This window comes from Channa argus, chromosome 2 (genome assembly GCF_033026475.1).
Source record: "Channa argus isolate prfri chromosome 2, Channa argus male v1.0, whole genome shotgun sequence".
Taxonomy (NCBI): domain Eukaryota; kingdom Metazoa; phylum Chordata; class Actinopteri; order Anabantiformes; family Channidae; genus Channa; species Channa argus.
In genome coordinates, this window is record NC_090198.1 from 12,032,783 (window position 1) to 12,057,222 (window position 24,440).

Here is a 24,440-nt window from a genome sequence, read left to right on the forward strand (position 1 = left end):
CAAAAAAACTCATTGCAGTAGAGAAACCAATCAACCAAAGACAGAGGAGAACAGCATACTAATATTTCTACTACAAAAAATAAATTTCATTTTCGATTGAAACGCTATTATTACCACAGCTTAGGGGAACTTTAAGACTATGCTACATCTAATGAATAAAGACAGCAATACAGACACACAACATTAAATAGAAATACCTCGTCTTACATTTATATCAAAGGCTATTTTCACACATCACAGCAGTCACTGAAAAGATTTAAATCCTTTATCCTACACGTGGATGCACGTTTTTTAACCCTTCCGTATTGAGGCGCACGCGTTGCGGGGATTTAAGGGTTAAACATTTAATTCACATGTCGGCCACATGGTGGGGAACCAGAGGAGATCCCCTTGCTGCTGCTTGCTCGTCTTTCACTTCACTTCGCGTTTCGTGCTGCTGCTGCTTTGTTGTGCACGTCGAGCAGGAGGTCACTAATTCCGACCAACAGTCCACTCGGAGCGCACACAGGACGCGCACGCCTCTCCGACACACTGACAACACTCTTCTCTGCAATTTAGCGCAAAAAAACACAACAGGTAAGTGGCCAACAACGTGGACTCAGTGTGCTGAAACGGCCGCAGACGAAACTGGTGTATGGTTTTTACACAAGAGGTGTGTGTGGTTCCAGGGGTGATTGGGTTCAAATTGACTGATTCTTGATCAGATTGTTGACCGATAGTATAAAAAGGTACGTTTTACTTCTGCTTTGTGACTTTACTGATGTGAAGAGGACTGATGATGTGGCGCCTGAGTGGAGGAGTTGTGTATTTACCTCAACGAAGCGTCACTTGTTACTTTGTGAGCCACTGAATGCGCAACAGGTTTCCTCAATTAATCTTAGTGTAGTGTAGTCAAATCAAAATATATTGAAAAAGTTTGTCAAGACTTACAAACCCTCAGTTTGCTGAAAGCTTTGTAACACAAACACTGGTGGTTTGCTGAAGGGTGAAACGGCTGGTTTGTTGCATGCAATTTACGTCAAACAAACTGAAGGTAAACTTGATCTGTCTCAGTGAGAGAGAGATTAGGATTTTTAGGCCCCACTGCACCTTTACACGATTGCTTTGACAGATCTAGATCGTTCCGTCTCATCCAGTCAGTATCCAGTGTTTGCAGTAATTGTTTGTCCATTCTTGGGCTAAAGTGGTTTTCAAATTTCTTTGCTTGCCAGTCAGTGTCTGTCCCGTTGTTGCATGTGTCTGCTGGGAAGGGAAAATATTCAACCGTTTACTTTAAAGAAGTCAAAGCCTGGAGAAAATGCTTAGTCGTGGTTTCTATCCTGTTATCTGACACACTAAAACTCTCCAAACCAAATTCTTTCAGCTCTGACATGAAACATTTACTTAAATGTATTTCTACAATACAAATGCAATCTGAAAAAACATTTCCAAGTGAAAGTAAAAGCTGAATACAGCAGTAAAACTTTGGTGCAGTTCTGAGTCCTTTGTTTTACTCAACATGAAACTGAGACACAAAAACTAAATACACGTGTTCAAACTATAATTACAACCACACATTTACAGTGTGTGGCCAACAGAGCATTTAAAGAAGTTTGCCCCGTGATCCAGGAGATGGCAAAATATTCACCACCACCTTGAACCTTGTCATGTGCTGATTTATCAGCAAACTAAGCCAATCAATAGAAATTGAGGCCAAACACTAGCAAACAAAGCCCTGCTGATCAGATAATGATGGCACCATAGTATCTGAGAAGCACTGTAGATACAAGGCAAATGAATTGTTAGTTTGATAGACAATGAGGTTACTTTGTAATTGTGACTTGAAACTGTCATGTCAGAAAGTATTCTGACACACATTTTGCTGTGTTGTAAACTAACTTGAAACTGGAAACTTTGCATTTTCCCCATTGACCTATACACTATAAACCATGACAAAATTAGCTGATTAATTATATATTAGTTATATACTACCATTATATTATATCAGGACAAGAGTAACTGAGTAACTGGACAACAAGGACTTTGAACAGGGAGGTGACAGGAACCCAATAGTCACACTAACAAAGCTTCAGACATCATCTGCAGACATGGTTGAACCTGGCAGAGGAATGAATATCTTATTCAAACTCAATCAGACCTTTTATGGTAGAGTGGTTAAATAGCTATTCTTATGGAGTTTGTCAAACAGCATTTAAAAGACTCCGAGCATGAAGTCAAAGATTCTGTGGTCTGATGACCAAACATTTAATTAGTTGCCATTTCTTTAAGCACCAATAAGTAGGCAGTGCACCTAATACCATCTATTGTAAAGCATAGACCTTAATTTCACAAATTTGTTAAACACACACAGGCCGAAAATCTTTCCACTGAGGAAAATGGATTGCAAAGTTGCTGTCCATGAATGCTAATTGCACTAAAACTTAAAAATACACCTGCATATTGTTGAAATACGAGCCAATGGGAAAACGTGAATACATTTTAAAATTTTATTTTATTTATTTTTGATGAATCTATCCAACACTAATAAGAGAATCCTGGAACCAACAATGTTTTGCATTATGTTCTTAGATCAAAATGATTATTTGACAATGAACTAATCAATTAGTTGATTAGTTGATTGTGTAGCCGATGTTTGGTTTTGGCTATTTGATTGCAGTTTGTCTATTTGCATGTGTTGTCTTAAACGTTAAGTGCTGAGCTCTCAGGATTTGTTATCAAAATACTAGCTGTTTGATTTTTTTTATTTTATATTATTATTTTATAGTGGTAATTGACTAATTGTCTCAACTCTAAACTAAAGCTAGAGAGGAACTCAACATTAAAATGTCTAAAATGTAATGAAACATGGACACTTGTTTTGTCGAACTTGTACTACATCCAGTTGTTCCTCAGCACCACTTTGACTGAGCTGTGTTTATGAGAACTGATCTCTGTTACAAATGGAAATGTGGGTCAGTGTTTCATGTGCATAATGGAATCAACACCCATTCAAAAACTCAGCTTTCTCCCTCTACTGTGCCCCATTAGATTCTTCAATCTTTACTTCAATATGTGAGGTTGTAAATCAGTTCAGCTGCAGGGCCCGGCTTCACTCCAACATGACCTTAATTACCTTTCCATACACGGAGAACAGAAACGTCTGTCTCATTGCATGAAGTGTGCTTTACAGACATTAGCAGCTGTTGGAAATGGATGGTTGTCAGGCAAAACACAAGAACATTTTCATGGTGGTCATCATCAGCTCTGCACCAGTCTGACTGCATTCTTGATGACTTTGCTTTCAGGATTGTTACAGGAGTTTCACCTGAAAAGAGTGTATGTGTCTTTTAAGCTTTAGTTTGTATGTTGTTCAGGTAAGGATATTTCTCACAAGAGCTGCATGTGATAGACTTATGCATGATGGTCATACAGGATACTGCTCCAAAGATAGCTATGATTTTATAAAGGCCCAATTATCTTGAGCTGCTCACATTTCTGCTCCGCAACAAACATTTTGTGAGACAGTAAACTGAATATCTTTGATATTTTAACGGAACACTTGTAGGCGTCAGATCACGGAAAGCACAACCAACATTTTTCACTTGTTTCTAATATTTTAACAACTAAGCGATGCGTGAAGGAAATTTCATGCAGAATTTTCATTAGTTTCAACCTTGTGATCGCTGAATCTGGTTAATCTGGTGATGTGATGTGACATCAAATGTGAATTAGTAATTTTTAAGACAAATTAATTCATGCACTGTGTAATTCAATAGGTTCCCCGCATTTCCTTGCCACAGTGGTTATTATATGAAGCTACAGTTGCGTGTCAGTTTATAAGTACAGGAAGCAGTGAAACATTTACAAATTTGCATCTCAACCAACAACTGTAAAAAGCATTCAAGCATGTGTTTGAATCTCCTGTTAAAGTCACAGTAGAGTAGAGATTTCTGGGATTCAGGACTGTTTACATGCTTCATGCTGTGGGAGTGACTTTACAAGCGAGTGACTTTAGTGGCTGACTTCATTTTCCCGCCCCACACCTCCTCTTCTGTGTTATCATGAAAATCTGCAGCTTGCTCCTTTCAGTGGACTAGGGGTAGAATTGTCTGGGAGGCCCAAACTGGTTTGGCCACAGAGTGGTGAAATGCTGAATTGATTGTGGTGGGTAGGGTTTACTTACTGACAAGCTCAGCTACAAGCTTCAACCTTTCTGTCTTTAGGTGAATCCCTCCACCCCTCCAAACCATGTGCCAGCTATCCTTTCACTTCAAGTGGCTGATTTTCTTCTGCTACTTTGCAGCTTCCACAGGAACACTGCATGATGGAAGCTTTTAGTGTTGTCTCTGTCACAAAACAACAGTATTTTCCAGTATGTTAGGAGAAATGAAAAATGGCAAAATGCCGTATACACAGCTGTCAGCTGTGTACTTTTAAATATCCTTTATTTAAATATGCTTTCTCACTTCAAGTGAAGAAACATCAGATCTGTTTGAAGTGATGATGAGAATGTAAACTTGTGCAAATTCATAACTGAAAACCTTATTTGTATTTGCTAATTCAGTAAACTACTGCAGAAAATAGTGCATGCTATGAAATATTATTTCTTATTCTCTGCAGTAGGTTAATGAATTAGCTCCTACTATTCGATTCCAATGCATAGACCAGTTTGTGATGTGTTAGTCCCAGCTGGAGGTGTGTGTGGAAGGTGACGCATCAACCAAAAGAGCATTGCTTTAACTATAGCAACTGGATCACAGTGAGTGAGCCTGCAGCCAAAGCCAGAGCATATGGGGAGCTGTGTGAAGATACACAATAAGCTTGCTGCTGGATGGCCAGGATTCCACACTCTGAGTAGCCTGCTTGTTAAACTACAGCATCATTTATTTTCAGCATGTGTTAAAGCTGTAAAAAGCTGTACACCAAAGTTCAGGTTTCAGCTGATATACTTCTGATTGTTTTGCTCACACAGATTGCAGTGTCCTTTCCTGATATTATTTCAAGGTTAATTGGTCGTCTGTTAGTAAACTGGCTACGTTCGGTTTTGCACCACCATTTAGAAAAAAATGTGTTGTATAGCAAATGTTCTACTTTTTAAAATAATTAATAAACAATGAAAATAATCTTGCAGTGCAAATCTGTTGTTCTGACTATATTAAGCTTTAAAAAAAATTTGTGCTTAGCCCTTTCAGTTAGAACACATTTGTGTATTAGTTTGCAATTTATCCCTGTGAGTACTATTTTTGAAAATGCACACCTATTGTCAGCTTAAGTTACTTCCCATGAGGGGTGTGGAACTAGTCCTGCCACTCAGGATTGCTTTACATCGTCTAAAGTGGAGCTAAAAGCTTTTCTAGTATCTCTGAAAACAAGGTCTCATGGTGAGAACAGGACATCTTTCAATCGGCCACAGCTTTTATTGTGTGGTTGAAACGTAAGGCTGGAGCAGCTCTCTGTGTCGAGTATCCCCCTTTGTTGCTGCCAAGTCTGAAAGCTGCCATTGTTTTGGTGCCCACTCAGAGTTAGACTGTGTGTGTGAGAAAGACAGAGAGAGAGAGATCAGGTAGGGAGAGAGTATCTGGGTGTTGTCTGTGCAGTGTAGGTTTGTGTTCATACACATAACGAGATGTCATTTGATCTCACCGATAATTGTATTAAACAAGTAACATTCGTTTATTGTCTAACATTATCAATTTTGTTTATAAAGAAAAGTAAGAAGCAAAATCATTAAATAATAGGTTTCTGTGAATTTCTGGAAATATTATTGGATTATCTTTGATCTGAGAACTGGTTTCAAATGATGGCCTGTGTCTACTACATATAGGAAGCTGATAGTTGAATGTTGCACTGCTCTTTGCTAGAGAAGAGGTATAGTCTCAGAATAATGTCGTCACACACAAATAATTTTCCACATTCAAAGCACAGTACAGACCAGAAAAGACCAGATTTTGATCTGTTGCTAAGTATTGGCTAAGTATATATATATATATTAGCTAAGTATTGGTATAGTAAGAGACAGCTAAATCAACCTTACAACCTTTTCTCATAATCAACTTGGGACAGCTCTACTCGAAAAATGAATAATAAATACACTGCTTTGATGTCAGACTGACAGTTATTCTTGGCCTCACACAGTTAAGCTACTTGCAGATGAGCCACATGCTCATAAAAACTGACACTTGGTCACAAGTTTATTTTCACTTTGTGTTATTGCGTAACTCAACTCAGTGCAATTGAAGCTTTGTGGTGTGGTGCCTGGTACAACCAGAAGCTTTGAAAGGAGGAGGAGGAGGAAAATTAAGGAGGGACTGACAGTAGAGGGGAAAGCTTTGTTTATTTATTACAACTCAGAATAAAAATTAAAAGGTGGCTAGAGTGTTGTTGTGGCATCAGATGGTAGTGGTGTTCACAGCAAACTTGGATTGTGAGTCTCTGTTTGGGAGAAATCTTTCAGCTCAATTTTTACAGTGCTGTCAAATCAATATTCAGGGTTTTATACTCTTATACTATACATTTTTTGCGTTGCCTTTCAGCAAGGAAAATGTAAATACCGAGGAAATGCTGTCACATTTTTCAATACATGTTTGCAAAGAAACCGCACCTTCAAAGCTTTTGTAGGGTTGGCCGTTAGCTATTTAGCTTATTGTTTGTTTTTGCTCAATTAAAATGACTTATTTAAGTGAACTTGGCCAAGTAATTCTTTTGTTTTTTTTTGCCACCTTTTAGTCTCTATAGGATTGATTAGGATTTTCTTAAAGCCTGTGAAAACCCAGTTACAATGAGGTTTGTGATATAATGTATGGATGAAGGTGTATTTAAATAACCTTTTTTTTCAACACAAACATAACAGGTGGTAATAAAATTATTGATGATCAGTGTCAGGGTGCTGGGATTGTTCACGTTTTACTGGGACACTTAAAGAGCGCATAGCCATTGTTCATATTAGAAATGTTATTTTCCTGATCTGACAAGTCAGAATGTGTTCTAACTTGAAACACCTTTGCCGGTTGGCAAACCACATAACAGGTGAATTCCTTTTGGGGCGGTGCAGACCAGCTTATATGCACAATTACCCTGAGAGTTGAAACCTTATTTTTTGGGATTTGGGATTTTTGGGGGATTTGCATGGTCGTGACAAATGTCATGCCTTAATATTCCTGTTCTTATTATCAAAGTGATGATAATGATCATCCCCATTCTGATATAATTAGTACAACACTTTTCTCCACATATACACCTTAAGAAAAAGTTACATTTTTTTATTTATTCATTTACAAATACAAGCGGTTAAAAAGTGGTTAGATATGTATACATTATCCTCCACAATAATTAATGTTTAGTTAATGCAAAACCATAAAAATCAACTGCAGTTTTATACAAAGTAAAATATTTTCTACATGAGAAAGCTTTGTGTATACTGTGTACTGCTCAGTTATTGTTCCATACATCACCTGTTGTGTAGAGGTTTGGGGAAATGAATTAAGTATAACAATTCTTTGTATGTAGCGGCAACAAATTGTTTAGTGAAAAGCTGTCTTCCTGTTTGTTTGACTATTGCTTGAGAACTTCTACATATCTTTAATAATTTTTCTGGGATATAAGAGAATTAGAATTACATGATAAGGTGATTACAACAGCTACATGAGACTTCACATGTATGGCAAAGCATGAATGTACAGAATGACCCAGAATACACTTAGAAAGGTAAGATGAGGGCGGAAACATGTAGGGCATCCCCCAGTCTCCCCAACAACAAAACCGAGGCGTCTGGTATGTACACTGCATACTAGGTGTAGGGCTAATGGTGCTGTAGCCACAATGGCCTTTTAGCAACTTTCCTATCTTTGCACTTATCCCCCATCATCTGTTAGTTGGTGATGTCACTCTGTGATCTTCAGCCTTTTTCTCACTGCAAATCTTGATTTGTCCTGAAGATTTTTCAAGAGGATAAAGCTCCACCTACATGTGACTCTTTTTCAAAATGTGTACTTATGTCCATTTTAGTCACTAGGCCACAACTGGGTCCATTTTTGGATTTCTCTTTAGAACAGTTCTAACAAGCTTCAAAAAACCCAAACCATTACTTCTACATGCCACTATACAGTACATCTGAACTGCTTGCTGATATGTTGAACATTGGAAATCTCCTCTTACACACTTTTTCTGACATAAGTATAGTATAGTTTGTAGCTTCCAATAAAGTTGGACAACAGTTCTTCTGTTTTGAGTACACTCATAGATGCAGTTACTCTTCGTTTGTTTGAGACTAAATCTAATCTGCCGAAGACACATGAGGTGAGCTGTTAATGTGGTCTATTACAGAGATCGGTCTCTTCTCTGCTCACTCACTAGAGAGGAGCCCACTCTCACTCTACTTTCTGGTCATTGTTCAGTGACTTGTCTGTGTGCATCAGGAAGTGAGGTGGGTGTTTTGGACAGTGTGTTTCTGTTTTTCTTGTTGCACATTTTGAACAGATTAGTTTTATTTTGTTTGTTTGTTTTTTTGGGGGGGTGGGGTGTGGTAAAGCACAAGCTGTGATGAGTGTGTTTCATGTGTTTTCAATGAGATTAACCATTGTCTTAAAGATATTGGCACCAGAAAACGACAACGTTGCACTGGGTGACAGTAAAATTCAACTAAGTCACAATAATAGAGGCTGCTAGAAGTACTAGGTTAGTAGTTCACCAGCCGACCACTCCCAGGGTGGGTTGGTTGGTTGGTGAGCTGCTGCAGGTGCCATGAATACAGTAGTAGTATTCAGTCAGAATAGTTTTTTAATATACTGAGCATTTTTATGGGTTAAAAACTGACTGTGGTCCCCAAAAATGTAGCGTTTGATCCATTGACACTGTAATGTTTTGTCAGGTGTAGTGCTTTTGAATATTTTTAAATGATTTAAATTTATAGTTTAAAGTAAAGGGGCTTAAGATTGCATGTAGGAATGGTTGGAGACCACCACATTGTTGGTTTTCTGGTGTTTTATTATCAGTAAGAAAAATACAGCATACTGGTATTCTTATATCCTTAGATGCCCCTTTGTTTTGCTTTTACTTACATTGAAATACTCACCCAGTTACTTTGTATGGTTTAACTTTCAAATGGATCTAAAATGACTGTTATAATGCAGTCTTTCTCCTTCTCAGACTCCTGATGTGCAGCTTTAGAGGCTGACCTGGTCTTTGTTAAGGCTTCAGTCTGCTCTGTTTACAGTCTGTAATACCTTCCATCTGGCTTTACAGCAAAGGTTTGCCAAAATGTCTTTCCCATTGCATATTCTCTTCCTTCTGTTATCCCTGCAGCCCCCCCAAATCACTTTCCAAACTGGCACAGGCATTGTTGTAACAGTAACCCATTTACAGTGATGGGAATGTGGGTTGGATTCAAGGGCACTGTGCTCACGCCAGTGCCTCATCGCTAGGCCAGAATATTAAGCCAGGCCTCCATATTTCCACCAGATTTGATAGATTTATTGGATAGTGAGATGCCATTATAGTATTTGGCGGGGGGAGGATAAGAGCGTGGATGGCTGCAGGGAGATGAAGAGAAGGTGGAAAAACAGAGTTCATATCAGGCCGCGTATTCTGTAAATGTCAGTGACAGGTAGAGGAAGGTCATAGAAGATTTCTGAGCAGTACGATAGAATGTTTGCACAAATGTTTGCAAAAACGTCTCATTTATTATAAGTGGAGGTACTACACTTGATTACAAAAAAATTTAGACAAAATTTACAATACTGAAAATGGTGTTGTGGAGAAGTCTGTTTCCATTCTCGAGATGCATACTGAACACAACTCTGTCCCAGGAGAGACCACGAGTAAATAATCTTGAACTTGCAGTTGGACAGCAGTGTTGGATACTGAGTAATCTGGTGATACGTAATTTGGTTTGTTCATTGCTGTTATAGTTATAATCTTTCTAAAGCTGTAGGCCAAATAAATTGTCGTGAGCACAGTTAATTCTAAAAAAGAAAACCTACATAAGTAACCATAATTTAATTTTTTTTTTAATTTGTATTTTATACTTGGGGACAAATGTCCTTGTTTATATCATAATGTATAATGTTCAGCTCTAATATTAAATTCTTCTACACAAGCTACAGCTTTTTCTACACTGAAATTAGTTTAGACTCTTTTCTCTAAATTTGTTGGCTGTTGGATGCAAGAAATAGAATCAGTCAATCAGAGAGGGCTAGAAAGCATGCGAGTAGGTCAGATGGGGTATAACTGTGTCCTTTCAGCCCATCCTCCTCCCCCGTGCTCAAGGATTAAGGTTGTGATTGTGCCGATTTTGTGGGTGTAATCCTGGAGATTTGAGACCCCCCCCCCCCCCCCACCACCAGCCCAGATCGTGATCATCCGGGCCAGCTTAGCCATAGACGTCTGTGCTTCTTACAACATCTGCTAGCACTTGTTTGCATCAAGATCATTCCTACAGCAAATCTGAATACAAACTGAAATTAATTTAGCACATTTCCTACAGAATAGGACATCCCCTGCACTATTCATGATCTGGGCTGCTGTTCATGTAAATGTGTAATGTGACTGTTGTTCCGTGCTTACAGGTCCGGCACCATGGGAAAAGGCTGCTTGGCAGTAACCAAATACTTTCTGTTCCTCTTCAACCTCATCTTCTTCGTGAGTATTTAAACCCAACTAATGGTTCTTGGTAAAGTTCCAAAAAAACAAAACAACTGAATTTTAATTTTATTTCTGCTACAACACATTTCTGATGTCCCTGATGTTTACGTTCTTTGGATCTGGAGTCACTCCCTATTTCCTTGTTATTTAAGTATTCGTATCTATCCATGCAGTTCCCTCAAAACCTCACCCCACCCACAATAAAACAAAAACTTGATACCTTCTGCTAACTATTTATTGTAGTAATAAATATATGAATACATTTCCAACATGTCATCATATTGACTGCTCAGAATAGCAGTTTGAGGTAAGATGAAACAGGAAATGGGTAAAAACTAATTTAAACTCTGTGTGTATGGTATTTTCTTTTGTCTAGCAACAAATACAACAGTTTAACATATTTGTAAAAGAGCTATTTAACAGAGCTTCAGAAGTCCTCTGCAGGGATGGGAAAACCTGGATGGATGACCATCTCAGTCACACACACTTAGTCCTGCCTATAAAGGCAGAGTGCTTAGACAAGCCATTTTTAGTAAGTAGTATTACAGGAAGTTCACACAGCTTTAAAAGACTGGGCCAGTGACAGCTGCCATTCATTTTCAATGAGAGCCAGCTTTGCAGCGACATGGGACAGGGCAGGACCCATTCAAAGTGCATGCCCTGGTAACACAGTATGATACCAGAAGTCTTGGTGTGTCTGTCCAGTGAGAGCAGAGCAGCAATGCACTTAACAACACACCCCTGTAGGTGTGAAGACACTGCATAACGCATTTACATCTACATGTAGATTTTGTCATTCGGCAGACGCTTTTATCCAAAGCGACTTACAAGTGAGATACAAGGCAAGCAAAAATCTAAGTCAAGGAGAAAACATCGAAGCAAAGTCCTATCAGAAAAGTGTTTACATTTCATGAGATGCAAGTACAAGAGAGAGCAGAATGGAAGTTTTTTTTTGTTTGTTAGTTTGTTTTTAGATAGAATAGATTTAATTGCATAGGAACGTGCAAAAGAGTTCTGTTTTTTTGAATATTGGGAGAGAGTTTGCTGAGGGTGGAGAGTTTGATAGCTCGTTCCACCATTGTGGGATGACACAGATGCCACTATGTGGCAGAATACTAGCACCAGCTCTGTGTGTGTGTGTGCGTGCATGCACGTGAAAATGAGTGCTGTGATTACCCATATAAGACAAAGGAAAATAGACTTGAAGCTTAAATACACTTCAGTCCATGTCTACAGGTGTACAGGATGATTGAAGCACTATCTGTTCTGTCAGGGATGTGTAAATGAAAAAGCTCAGTTACATCAAGTTTTGGGCCACTTCTTTTCAGCCCAAATAGGAGACTGCTCAGAATCGAGAGATGAATGAATACACATGACCTTATCCGGCGTGGCATTTCATCTTCCAGCACGACAATGTGAAGCAATAGCCAAGACAACACTGAAGTCTCTGAATGTCCTTGAGTGACCCGACAAGTCCACAAAACATCTTCAGGACGAGAGACCTGAAGTTGGTTGTTGAAACGCTTGTCATCCAATTTGACAGGTTGGGAAGATCTGTCAGGAAAAATGGGATAAACGGTTCAAAGCCACGTGTTAGAAGCCTGAACAGGCTATAATAAAGGTCGGAATGCTTTGGTAAATGTTTTGTGGACAGCTTTATAGGACAAGCCTTTAACAGTTCATCCATGTTCCCTTTCTGTGTCTTAATTACAGTGCAGATGAAGAGTTTTGGCCTCAATACCAGGGTGACAGTCATGTTCCCGTTTCTTCTCTCTCCCTCGTGTCTAAATAACTCTGAGATTAAGAGTTTCTTAGCAACCTCACAGGGTGTTTTAGTATTGTTATGAACGAACATTGGGGGGTTCATCCTTCACTTATTCCTCACTTCTGTGATGGACCAATTCAGGGTGGGGTTTTGGGTGTGGGCTGTAAATTGCAAATTTTTTTGTAATTAGGAGAACATTTTTGTTTTTCCTTAGTAGTTGGTTAGCACTTTTATGTTAATTAAAACATTTCTATAGTAGTAAAGGTAAGGTTTTGTTTGTTTGTTTTGAACAGTAAATCTTGGCAGTCAACAAAGCATTAAACTAACCTGTGAGCTGCATGTATTGTTACATCTTCAAATGTTATCAAAAGCGTCTTAGACACACAAATAAAAGCCTGTGTTCTAACACTCTTCAGCAAACTGAAAGGGCGACTTCACTAATTCTCAACTTACTTTCTATTGCTTTAGTTTAGGATTTAGATGTACTTTATTTTTTTAAACTTCCGCTCTGCATTCCCTATATTAAAATATTTCTCTGCTTCTAGCTAAAAAAACTCCTCGAGGTGACATCGCCCGAAGGAGTTTTTTATTAAGATTTCAGATGATGTCATCTGGGGGAGCTCTGGAAAAGCAGGTTGACCATTACATTATCTCAACTAAAGGTTTTTCCAGGTGATGTCATCTGGAGGCATTTTTCAGCTAGAAGTGGAGCTATTTAAATGCAGAGAAGTCTAAGGGAAGTTTAATGGGAGTTATGTATATTTACTACCTAAACTACAACCAAAAGAAGCATGTTCAATATAAGTGAGAGCGTCCTATAACATCTGTTACAGTATGTTGAAATCTCTCATTTACACACACGTACAACATGTTTGGGATATTTTTGACTGGAGTGCGTGTGTGTGTGTCCGTGTGCTTGTGTCACAGCTGTCTGGGGTCGTCGTCATGGGCTTTGGACTGTGGCTGCTCCTGGACAATCAAAGCTTCATTGTCATCCTGAGTAAGTGCCTGTATCTGTATCTGTATCTGTATCTGCATTTCAAGCCAAGTATTGGTTCATGTTCATTTTCCTGAGGGTTTATCATTGTTAAATGACACAACTACCTGCATTTGTTTTCCCAGCAGTTTGTGCCATAGCTGCTAAAACAAATAATTGGTTCTATATTATTTCCTGTGAATCCTTTAAGCTGAATCACTTGTAGAGCTGATATAGGCCAATACAAATTGAGCCATGATTAACAGAATGGAAACAGGCCAGGTTCTGCCTGCAGGCTGCAGTGGCATGTGTCTCTGTCTCTTGAGTATGTGTGTTTTGAATGTGAGAGGAATAGAGACAGGACAAAGAAACATGTGGCACACATTAGACACATGAAAATTACGGATTGTTTTAACTGTTGAAACAAGTTGAACTATAGAAAGATCTGAGTGATTGTACATTTCTACAAAGCCAGAGAACAGTATATTCATACTATGAGGAACCCATATTCCACAGTAACTGTCTATGTTTTATTATTTTTTCAGTTCATTTATAAATGTATACAAGTTCGATTGTATGATGAAAGTGACGCCGGTGGACTGTTAGGGTTTGACGTGTCTCCACTGATAAATTTTCCTTCACATTAGACTGTTCAGTTAAACACAAGTGTCCAACAGATTTCCTCTATTTTTATTGTCTGTCTGGACTGTTTTAAAAAAGAAATTCCTTTAAGCCACACTGCCACAGATCAGATCGCTTTCTCTCTTCCTTTGTCAGCCTTTCTCTTTTAGGCCTTTTCCATAATGGGATCTTGAAAACCTGTTACTGAACCTTTATGCAAAGCTATAGGCTAACTCAGTCCAGCTTCAGTAATAATTTCTCATGAGACCTGGAGTAAAGTATATTTTAAAACGAAAACTATTCCCCAACTCTGTGCAAAGTCTGTCTGAACAGTACAAGTTTATCAGAGAAAAGAGATGAAGAAGGGATGAAAGGAAAGAGATGAGCAGTGTCAGGGAAGACAGACAGGCATAGAGACGACTGAAGACGGCCTGATGCAGAAATATAGAGCCAGACATTGAGCAAGTGTTATAGAGAGACAGCCAGTGAGTGAAGACATGTTCAGCTTGTGTCTTCACTCCCAGAACAGCGAGCGTCACTGAGGACATTTGTCTGCCGTCCATGGTCGCTCTGCAGGTGTCCTCCCCTCAGACACTGGACTCTTTCTGTTCTGTCAAGCATCAGCATGCATCACATCAGCCCAGTGCGCTCACCGCCTCACTCCTCACCACACACACACACGCCCCATCGGTCTGTCTGAGCCGAGAGGAGGGAGGACAGATGGCGTGAGTCCAGGGATTTCACTGACGTTGGGAATGCAGTCATACGACACAGACCACAGGGAGCAGAGGTTAAAGTACAGTGGACAGTTAACTTTTTTGTCTGTGTGTAAATGAGATGTATTGATTCCCAATGGAACATTTTATACACTGAGCCAGTGGCTCGCTATAGGCTAACAGATGATCCGTAGTTTTTGAGGATGAATCAATGAGCTGCCTGGTGCAGCATGTGAGAGATGAAGTCAGCCTGGTGCTGCTGTAACCTGATTGTACAAGCTGAGCTGAGTCAGAATGAAAACAAAACATGACCTAGTTCACTAAGGTGATGGCTGAGAACTAGAAATGCAATAACTGAAATGACAGCCAGTGGTGTTTGTGTACTGTGCTTATCGGTGCTTCTCTGGTGCCTTGTCGTTAAGTTGAACTTGAATAAGGCGATGAGTGCGTTTGGGTGTTTTTAGGTTCACATCTGTTTAATTGTAACCAAATAATAACTGATCACTGTGACTTAGGTCCCCACTCATAAATGTTCCAGTCTTATACGTTGGTGTAGCATTTAAACTTGGTATTAAAAGGATCTTGATAGTACTCCAATTTAAACATGATGTCAGTGTGCAAATGAGTTATGGGGTGGATTTGCCAATAGACATGGCATGTCCCTGTCTGTTGAAACCGCCTCGAACAGAACATTCAATCCCTTTTTGCAAGGGAGGATTTTCTATTGGTATTTTTTGTGTAGATATTCTTTCGTCCTACTATGATGTGATGGGGTTACGTGACCTATCAATTCTTGTAATACGCAGTAGTTACGTTTAAATAAACCGTATTGTTGATTTATTTTGCATGCTGGTAAACACAATTCTCACCTCCATAGATTAGGGATTATTTTATCTTTCAAGTCAACAATATCCTCTAATAGCCAAACTGTATCATGTGGTGTTACATGCAGATTCTTGTCTGTACTTTCGGTTGTTTCAGACAACTCCACAGGTGTTAAGATTGCGTGCTACACAATGATTGGAGTTGGGGCTCTCTCCATGCTCATGGGCTTTCTCGGCTGCGTGGGGGCCATTTATGAGGTCCGCTGTCTGCTCGGCCTGGTAAGTGACAGTACTATATGGCATGGTTATTTAGACATTAAGATGAATATTGCAAGCATTGTTTCACTAGAGCATTTAACTCATTTCTATGTAAACCTATAAAACTTGGAGGATAACAATTACAGTCTCATGTTAAACTTAATGATTTTTGTTTAAGTAATCCAATATGGTTTTAAAAAGATTTCATCAGTCTGACCTCAGAGCATTTAAACACTGATGCCAGCATCACCTGCCAATATAGTGAAGCTTGAAAGCTTTGCACAAACATATTGAGGGTACCTTGCACAATTCAAATGATCTCAGAACTTAAAGTGATCTGCAGAAAGCGGTGAAAATGTATCATTAGTAATTTAACGACATTAAAAGCATTGCAAGTCTCACATCTCAATCAATTGGCAGTTAATACAATAAATGTAAAATGTAAAATAAATGTAAAATAAAAACAATGCCAGATGGCAAGAACACCATAGTTTTCCTAAAACAGTTCTGTTAATTTAGTCATATAGACACCATGTAAAGTTAGGTTGTTGTGTACCTACAGTCAACGTGGGATCCTGCTCTTGAAACACAAACCTAGAGTTGATGTTTTTATCATCTGTTGTTTCCCCTCTTTAGTACTTCACCTGCCTTCTGCTGATCCTCATTGCTCAGATAGCAGCTGGTGCACTCATCTACTTCCAGAAGGATGTGGTAAGTGACATTTCCTTCTCTTCATTTGTTCTAATTGCATCTCTTGAGAGCATGCTTACAGGTGCATCACTGGTGATTCTGATTTGATGTAGCTTCTAGGTAAATCTGACAATAAAAGAACAGGTGATTTTCAACAAAGCATGATGGTTTGTGACACTCCTATTAATAATACACCTTTTGTCCCAATGCTGGCTGGTGTTCACACCCACAGTTTATCATAACATACCATCATAAGCAAAACCAAGTGTTCAGTCAAGTGCAACTACACATGTTACAAATAGAAACTAAATCTACCCTTGCTATAATTTACATGTCTGAGGAGGTGATGGTAAACCATGCAACACCAGTAAACTAACAGCATTTGGGGTTGCAGTGCTCTCTTGTGTTTAGTCTGAGCAACAGAGAGTGCAAAAGAGAGTCCTCGGTAGGTTCATCTTTAGTTTATATTATGTGCTTTGATTTAAATATTGTGACTTTGTACATATTCCAGATAAGACTCTACTTTGTTGTTAATTGCCGAAAGGAGATACAGTTCATTCATGTAGGTGTAAAGTAATCAGTTTACCACAATTTAATTACAGACCAAAAACTGTACATGAAGTAATATTTGGCAAAAATTGTTAAATGTTGTTAAGTTCGATCCCATGAATTTTGGTAAAACAGACAGCTGGAATGCGGCTGAAATAAAAAAACGCATGATCACAATTTGGAATAATCTATCAAAGACTTTAAAAAAAATTTTAGTTGTTGATGTTTTTTAAATAAATATGCAAAATCAGATTCTAAAATGTTTATACATTACTTAAGATGCAATTAGATCAATTTTCAACACTTAAACTAATCTAAAACAGAACACTGTACTTCCCAGTAATTTAACTAAGTAATTTAACAGTAATTTTATTTTAAAGAGTTTTACCAGTAAACTTAACAGTAAATTCTGTTAAACTCAACATCCAATGGGAAATTATGACTTCAAGATGTTTTTAAATGGTCCTGGTGCATGTGACCTTGTTTCATTTAAGACAAACACCAGCAGCTGCATGTTGGATGTCCACTAATCCCTAGAACACATCTACACAGAGAAGGGCCACGTGTCACAAATGATGGTGTGTTTTTGTGCTCTGTTGCACAGAAATGCCACCCACATGCTAGAAAATGACTAAAATATATACACAAGATTGTTGCGGCTGTGGCTACAGAGGTAAAGCAGTTGTCCACTGATCCCAGGGTTGTTGGTTTGATTCTTGGCTACTCAAGTCCTTGAGCAAGCCAGTGAAATCCAACTTAGTTGCTGCCAGTGAGTGTATTGTGTGATTGTGAGTGCAAATGGGTGAATGAGCAGAAGTGTATAGTTCTTTGGGTATCAGTTAGGTAGAAAAGCAGACCATTTGCCATTTACAAAGAACCAGAACACACAAGATTTTTAGTTGTACATAATGTAAAAAGATTTTATGAAAAACCATTTTCTTTCTGCATCAGCACTTTTACCAAAGTAACAAGGCACTGAATTCACAATTTAGCTTTTTAAATATGCTTTATGCCTGGAGTCTGCTCCTGATTGTAAGCCCACTGACTGCCTTCCAGACATTGCTCTCTCTGCCAAGTAGAGTTTTTGGTAGGCGAGGCAGACCTTCTCCCTCTGCTCTGTAAATGGGACCAGTGTGTGGTTTTATTTAATTTTTTTCCAATACACACAGCTGTACTGACAGGAGACCTTGGATGTCTTAACAATCAGGATTGGAGTATTTTATTTAATAACAATTACACAAAGGTTTCTCCAGTAGTGTGGACCAGTTCAATCACAAAGGTTCTCTTTGGCTCTTTTTAGAAATGTCAAGCTCTGACAGAAATTTGATTTCATAGCTGGAAAGGATAAAGGAAATTACCAAATTGGTCCTGTCCAGAGATTTGGTTTTTACATGCTTGTTTTAAGGAAAATTCAGATATTCGCTGTAGGTAAAAACCAACACACTCCAGTTTAAAAGTCTTTGCCACAGCTCAGATAGTTTATTTTCTCTGAATTTTTGAATTGTAGTGCTACATGTCTGGCAAAAATTAATTGGATTTATGATTTCACAATATGTATAACTCCACAATCTGTTTCCTTTTAGTTGAATGACGAGATGTCCAAGATCGTCACCAAAGTGCTGGACAACTACCCTGGCAACAACTCGACCACAGAGCAGGCCTGGGACTTCATCCAGAAGAATGTAAGTTGGAGGCCCTTGCCTGAGATCAGATTCATGGTCTTTAACGCTTATGTGTCATACGGTATTTTGCTGTATTTTAGCTTCTATGCTTTTTTTATAATTTAAGCAAATAAATATATCAGCTTGTACTTGGGAAGGTGGAGTAGTACCAACTGGATATGATTGGGATCTTGTCCACTCACAGCAGTGTTTCTGGCACCTAACTTCTGGAGGGGGATTGGTCTCTCTTCTTTTCTGGAGTTGCCAGAGTTGAGAGGCTAAGAGCGGGTATGGGGATACTCACAGGGGAATAGAACTACTGACTGGAGAACTTATAAAAGTCCAAAACACCTGGGGAAAACCTCATTCATACCTCCGGCAATGGTCTGTAAGGTAGTTCATCTGTGTTAATGTGCCAGATGTGGATGAGAGTCACCAGGAGATGCTGAAAACTGTAGTCGTTCGTTTCCCACGGAGCATGGGGACAGTGCTTATGGATTGGTAGATTGGGGTAGTGCTCCAATTATGAGTATCACAATGCTCAGTATTCCTGAGAAAGCTTAGATCAGAGTGCTGAAAAAGAGGCTCTGACCCATGTTGCACCTCACATTCAGAAGGAACAATGCAAATTCTATCATAGTGGACCAACTTTCCCTTTGCAAGACTACTGGAAGGGTCATGGTAGTTTGCTACAGTAGTAACTCTGGGACACAATGAGATTTCTTCGGAAGACACAGCAGCTTTAAACAGTCAGGACTGTTCGCAATTTCAGTTGTAAGAGAGAAATTACCAATATTCAGTAATGTAGGTCTTGAGACTGATCAAAGATCTTCACAAAGATTAGCTGGTAGAGGTTTAAGAATGCATGTAATATGTATAGAAGTAATCACCACCTAAAGTAATGATTTTAAAAGATATAGTTTCATATTTGATACCAGCAAGGACTAACTGTGATCCAGCATAATGCTCTAATGGTTCTGTCACAAAAAGAATAAAAATTTCAAGCTATAAAGATGGGGAATTAAGAAAAGGATTTTAACTGATTAGCAACTACTTAAATGGTGGCACTATCCTGCTCCAGCAGTGGAAAAGAACACTTGTAATCCAGTACAGACTCAGACCATTCAAGGTAAAGATATTGAGCCTTGTATTTCTGCTGTTTGTGTTCAATCTGTAGACCTTCTTAAGCGTGTTGTTTTGGTAATGAGAGGTAGAACTGAATCCAGGAGAGTTCATGTCAATTGTGCAGGCTTTGACAGTCTGTTGCTGCAGTAAAAGGCGCTAGAATGGTCAGCAGTTGTCTTCTGAGAGAAAAGAAAGTTGATGGACCAATATGTGGAGCGATAACATTTGTGCTGTTGCAAAGAGGACAATTTAGCATTATGTCAAATTTAATAAAGGATGCGATCAGACATAACTAATGTGCCTGGGGAAACAATGAGGTCAGAAACTACTATCCCTCAGAATAAAATTAAGTAAAGTGTGTTACCACTGCAGTGAACATACTGCATGAAATCAAGAGTACCATTAAATGTAATGAAGGATTTCTTGTGAATGTAACAAGATCTGAGATGATTTTCTCAAATTCTAATAATTATGAATAAGGGCCAGGTGGTCTGTACTTCACCACAATAAGAAAAGACTGGAGTCCATTTCCCTAAACTTGTATTTTTCCATCATCCTTGCTCAGTTTTCCAACTAGGCAGGTTGACTATCTTTGAGAACTTGCCATAGTTGTAATTTCAGAGTAATGCCATGGTGTTGAAGTTGGTGAGAGCCATACCATCACTTTTTAACTCAGGCTATCAGTTTGAACTCATCAGGTGGCAGAATTAATTTGGGGTCGATCATATACAATTGCGATCAAAATAATTCAACCTCCAAAAGATTTTTAAGGATTTGTTAATAGGAGGGTACTCGGTGTGTCATCGGGAAAGAGGAAATTGGACAAGGAGACGTGATGGTGGAACAAGGAAGTGTGATCAGGAGTATATACAGAGAAAGAGTTTGGCTAAGAAGAAGTGGGACATTGAGAGAACGGAAGAGAGTAGACAGGACTAGAGGGAGATGTAGCGTAAGGTGAAGGTAGAGGTGGCAAAGGCCAAACAAAGAGCATATGAGGACTTGTATGTTAGGTTGGACACTAAAGAGGGAACGGTGGATTTGTACAGGTTCGCGAGGCAGGGAGAGAGTTTGGAAGGATGTGCAGCAGGTTAGGGTGATTAAAGATAAGGATGTAAATGTATTGACAGGTGCCAGGAGTGTGATGGGAAGATGGAAGGAAAATGAAATGGGATGAAGGGTAAAAGAAGTGAGTGGTGTGGAGCAGGAAGTACCAAAGTAACCACTAGTAAGAGTAAAGTGAAAGGCAGCTGCTCTTGAGGACATACCTGTGGAGGTATGGAAGTGTCTAGTTTCTGACTGGGAAAGAGTAGTGGAAGCTAGGCTAAGGCCAGAGGTGAACATTTGTGAGCAGCAATATGGTTTCATGCCTAGAAAGAGACCACAGATGCAGTATTTGCTGCAGTATAGACAGGAATGTCCGTGGACCATGATGCTTGCAGATGACATTGTGATTTGTAGTGAGAGCCGGGAAGCAGGTGGAGGAAAATCTAAAGAGGTGGAGGTCTGCTCTGGAAATCAGAGGAATGAAGCTTAGCCGCAGTAAGACAGAATACATGTGTGTGTGAATGTGAGGTTACAGTCTCTGTGTTAGTTTAATTAGTTTTTTTTTTGTCATTTATTGTCATTATCTTCAATCCACATCAGTATAATGTCTTTTGAGGTGAGGGGGATGAATATTTCTGTTTTCTCACTGTAGCTTGCTTTTCTTTGTGGAATTACATGACGGAGAGGAATCCAGACATTCAGAGTATACATTCATGTTTACCTCAGTACATTGTCTGGCAACCGAATGGAGAAGCTTCCTGCTAAACTCTGTCTCCCCATCTGATAGGAAAACGATGTGGAGATTACCGCTATTAAACTCAATGGTCCTGTCTGTCAATAGATGCAGTGTTGTGGCTGGACCAGTCGTCAGGACTGGATTGGTAACATGGCCATCGTCAACAGCTCTCAGATGCTGTTTCCCTGTTCCTGCCAGAACATCTCACTCGCAACTGTAAACGTCTTGGACAGCGGATTTTGCGATTCTCAAACTCCTGACTGGCCCGTTTATGATGTGGTAAACTTTGATTTCTCTTATTCTCATTAGTTTCCACTGCCCTTAGTTTTGTCCTTGTATTTGTCTGTGGTAGTGCATTAACCCACTTGTGTTTTTATACAGGGTTGTTCTTCCAATGTGGAGAGCTGGCTCCTCACCAACATTTGGGTTATCCTGGGTGTCTGCCTCGGAGTGGCTTTCACTGAGGTACAGCCACATCATTTATTTATATTATGGTTCTACTGTCACAGTGCATGGTTAATATAAATTAAAATGACAGTGAACCTGATTGATTTGGTGATTAGAGTGTCTTTAGCCCCCTAATGTTATTTCAACTGAAACCTTATTTCAAGTGTGGCCTTTGGCTTCACAGTTACAGAACAGAATTTTAGCCATTCTGTTTATTTCTCATAAATAAGGCAGCAGCCTAATAACGCTGAATTCAGTTCACTCGGTAAAATAAGATCTTGAGCTATTTTTCTCGCCTGATGTGGGCATTAAAGCTCATCAACCTATTATTTGTTCATTTCAACAAAAACATACATTAACGAATAATTTTTTAATTACACTGTTTAATAGTGCAATTGCACTAATACATTATTGTTGAGCTGGTATAACGGTGAAAATTGTAATGAATTTCATTTTATGTGTTGTTAAAGTCAAATTTACTGCAGGACACACAGAAACCCTGTCCAGGGAATATCAGTTTTGCTTCAGCCTTGACTCTTTAATGTACAAATCTTTTATATTTTGCACTACCTTCGACTGAAACGTATTTTTATAACGCATCTGTATATTTCAAATTCGTTTAATTTGCATTTTAATACCTTATCGCTGTTGCTGTTTTAGCAGTTTTCAGAACTTCAGGCAAAACCATATCAAGTGTGCTATAGAACTAACCTTGTCTTTCCAGTCTAAAGATTAACGGGCCTCTGGGAAATAAATATGTATTTTCAGGGCATAATTGACAACACTGATGCCAGGAAATTTTATCTTGTGCATATAAGTAAAACAGTGTGGTAATTAGAAATAACAACTTTATTGTGTAACAATTTAAAAAATTTAAAAGTTAGACAAAATGTAACACTAGTGTGGAAACCAAAAAACCCACATTTTACTCCACACTTTTTTAAGATAAGCATGTGATATATCTTTTGACTATATGTTTCATCTTTGTTTGTTTATTTTACAGCTGCTGGGGATGATCTTCTCCATTTGCTTGTGCAGGAACATTCATGCAGAGGATTACACCAAAGTACCAAAGTACTAAAGCTCAATGGATGAAGTTACATGGTTGAACTTAAGATGCAAAGAAATAAGGAGGAAATAAAAATAATAATAATCCAGTGTTTCCACCCTGTATTTGGTGAAACAATGGGCCAAAATGTATAATAATGTGTTGCTTTATATTTAGGTTCTTTTGAGGCACTTGCATCTTTTTTGTCTGCCCAGTTTCTTTGGAGCACTTTAGAGAGTTTTTAGTTTTCAGGTATGGATCGGTGAGCAGTGCTGAAAATAAAAATAAAAGTAAAACAAAAAAATTAATAGAGGAAACTCAAAGAAAATGGCTGGTAAATCAAGAGATGATAGATGGGAGTGTTCTTTCCCTGATCATACATGCTCTCAGGCTCAGATGACAGTGTTGTTGATATCCATAATCTCTATGTAAATGGTTGCATCATGGTTTTAGTTTCCCTAGAAAATCTGAAGAGAAGTTGTCTGTGAAAAAACAGAAACACAGCTAAGTTTGTTTGTTTTCCAACTAGTGTGTATGTGAGTGAGTGGGGTGGTGTGTTTTGTTTAGTGTTTTTGTTTTGTTTTTAAATACACCAGCCTTTTGAGTTTTGTAAAGCGTTTTCAGTACTTTGTATATAATTTTAGTCATTCATTTGTATGAATTTAAGTAAAAAAAAAAATGCAAATGTTTTCTTTAGCAGCTGGTCTTTCTTTGAATTTTCTAAAAGTTTGAAAAGTTTTTTTAAATTCTTTTTCACATTTTCGTATTTTGTTCTGAAGAAATTGAAATAATGAGATACTAAAGGGAAACATTTGTGAACATAAATTTTTTTTAAATCACTCCCAGTTTAGTTTTTTTTAGTTTTCAATTTAGTTTTACTTTTCCTTTTAAACATGACTTAAAGTTCCTATACAAGGCCATATTCCACCAACTCTAAACTAAATGAAAAAGTCTGAGGAGTGAACTGTTTCTTTTAAGCACATTTTAAATGTGTGAAGAAGTAAAATGGGCAACCCAAATAATTTTGCACTAGAATTTTATTTGCAGAACCATATTTGTTTGTTTACACAAAAATCACTAGAAATTAATGTACAATTTGAACTTTCAGCCAAGATGTTTTTATAATGTACAAATTCAATGTCCCATTTACTTTTTATGTACAGTCCTTTATAAAACCATTCCTTTAACCTTATAATGTATTCTAAGACAAAATGGTATGTCTCTATAACTAGATGGACTGGTTCTATAGTGAGCTGGATTAGTAAGTGTGTACTCATAACTTTTTATTTCATTTTGCCAATAAACTGATTACAGTAGTTAGTCTGGTTTCATTCTATTGTTTACTGCACAAGTCATTTAAACC

The 24,440-nt window shown here is 38.4% G+C and overlaps 1 protein-coding gene across 1 annotated transcript; it reads left to right on the forward strand.

Moving 5' to 3' along the window:
• The first annotated feature begins 391 nt into the window (after positions 1-391).
• LOC137115145 (CD82 antigen-like) lies at positions 392-24,393 on the forward strand. The gene is made up of 9 exons (XM_067495411.1): positions 392-576; positions 10,542-10,614; positions 13,310-13,382; positions 15,677-15,798; positions 16,414-16,488; positions 18,600-18,698; positions 21,688-21,861; positions 21,964-22,047; positions 23,033-24,393. The coding sequence occupies exons 2-9, from the start codon at positions 10,552-10,554 to the stop codon at positions 23,108-23,110; spliced, it is 768 nt and encodes a 255-aa protein (XP_067351512.1). The 5' UTR covers positions 392-576; positions 10,542-10,551; the 3' UTR covers positions 23,111-24,393.
• Positions 24,394-24,440: the final 47 nt, after the last annotated feature.

What these genes read in the sequence shown, in the direction of transcription:
- LOC137115145 (XM_067495411.1), top strand. Translation starts at nt 10,552, where the DNA reads ATGGGAAAAGGCTGCTTGGCAGTAACCAAATACTTTCTGTTCCTCTTC. An exon ending in AAGCTTCATTGTCATCCTGA is followed by an intron (nt 13,383 to 15,676) that starts GTAAGTGCCTGT and finishes CGGTTGTTTCAG; the next exon opens with ACAACTCCACAGGTGTTAAG. An exon ending in TCGGAGTGGCTTTCACTGAG is followed by an intron (nt 22,048 to 23,032) that starts GTACAGCCACAT and finishes TTTATTTTACAG; the next exon opens with CTGCTGGGGATGATCTTCTC.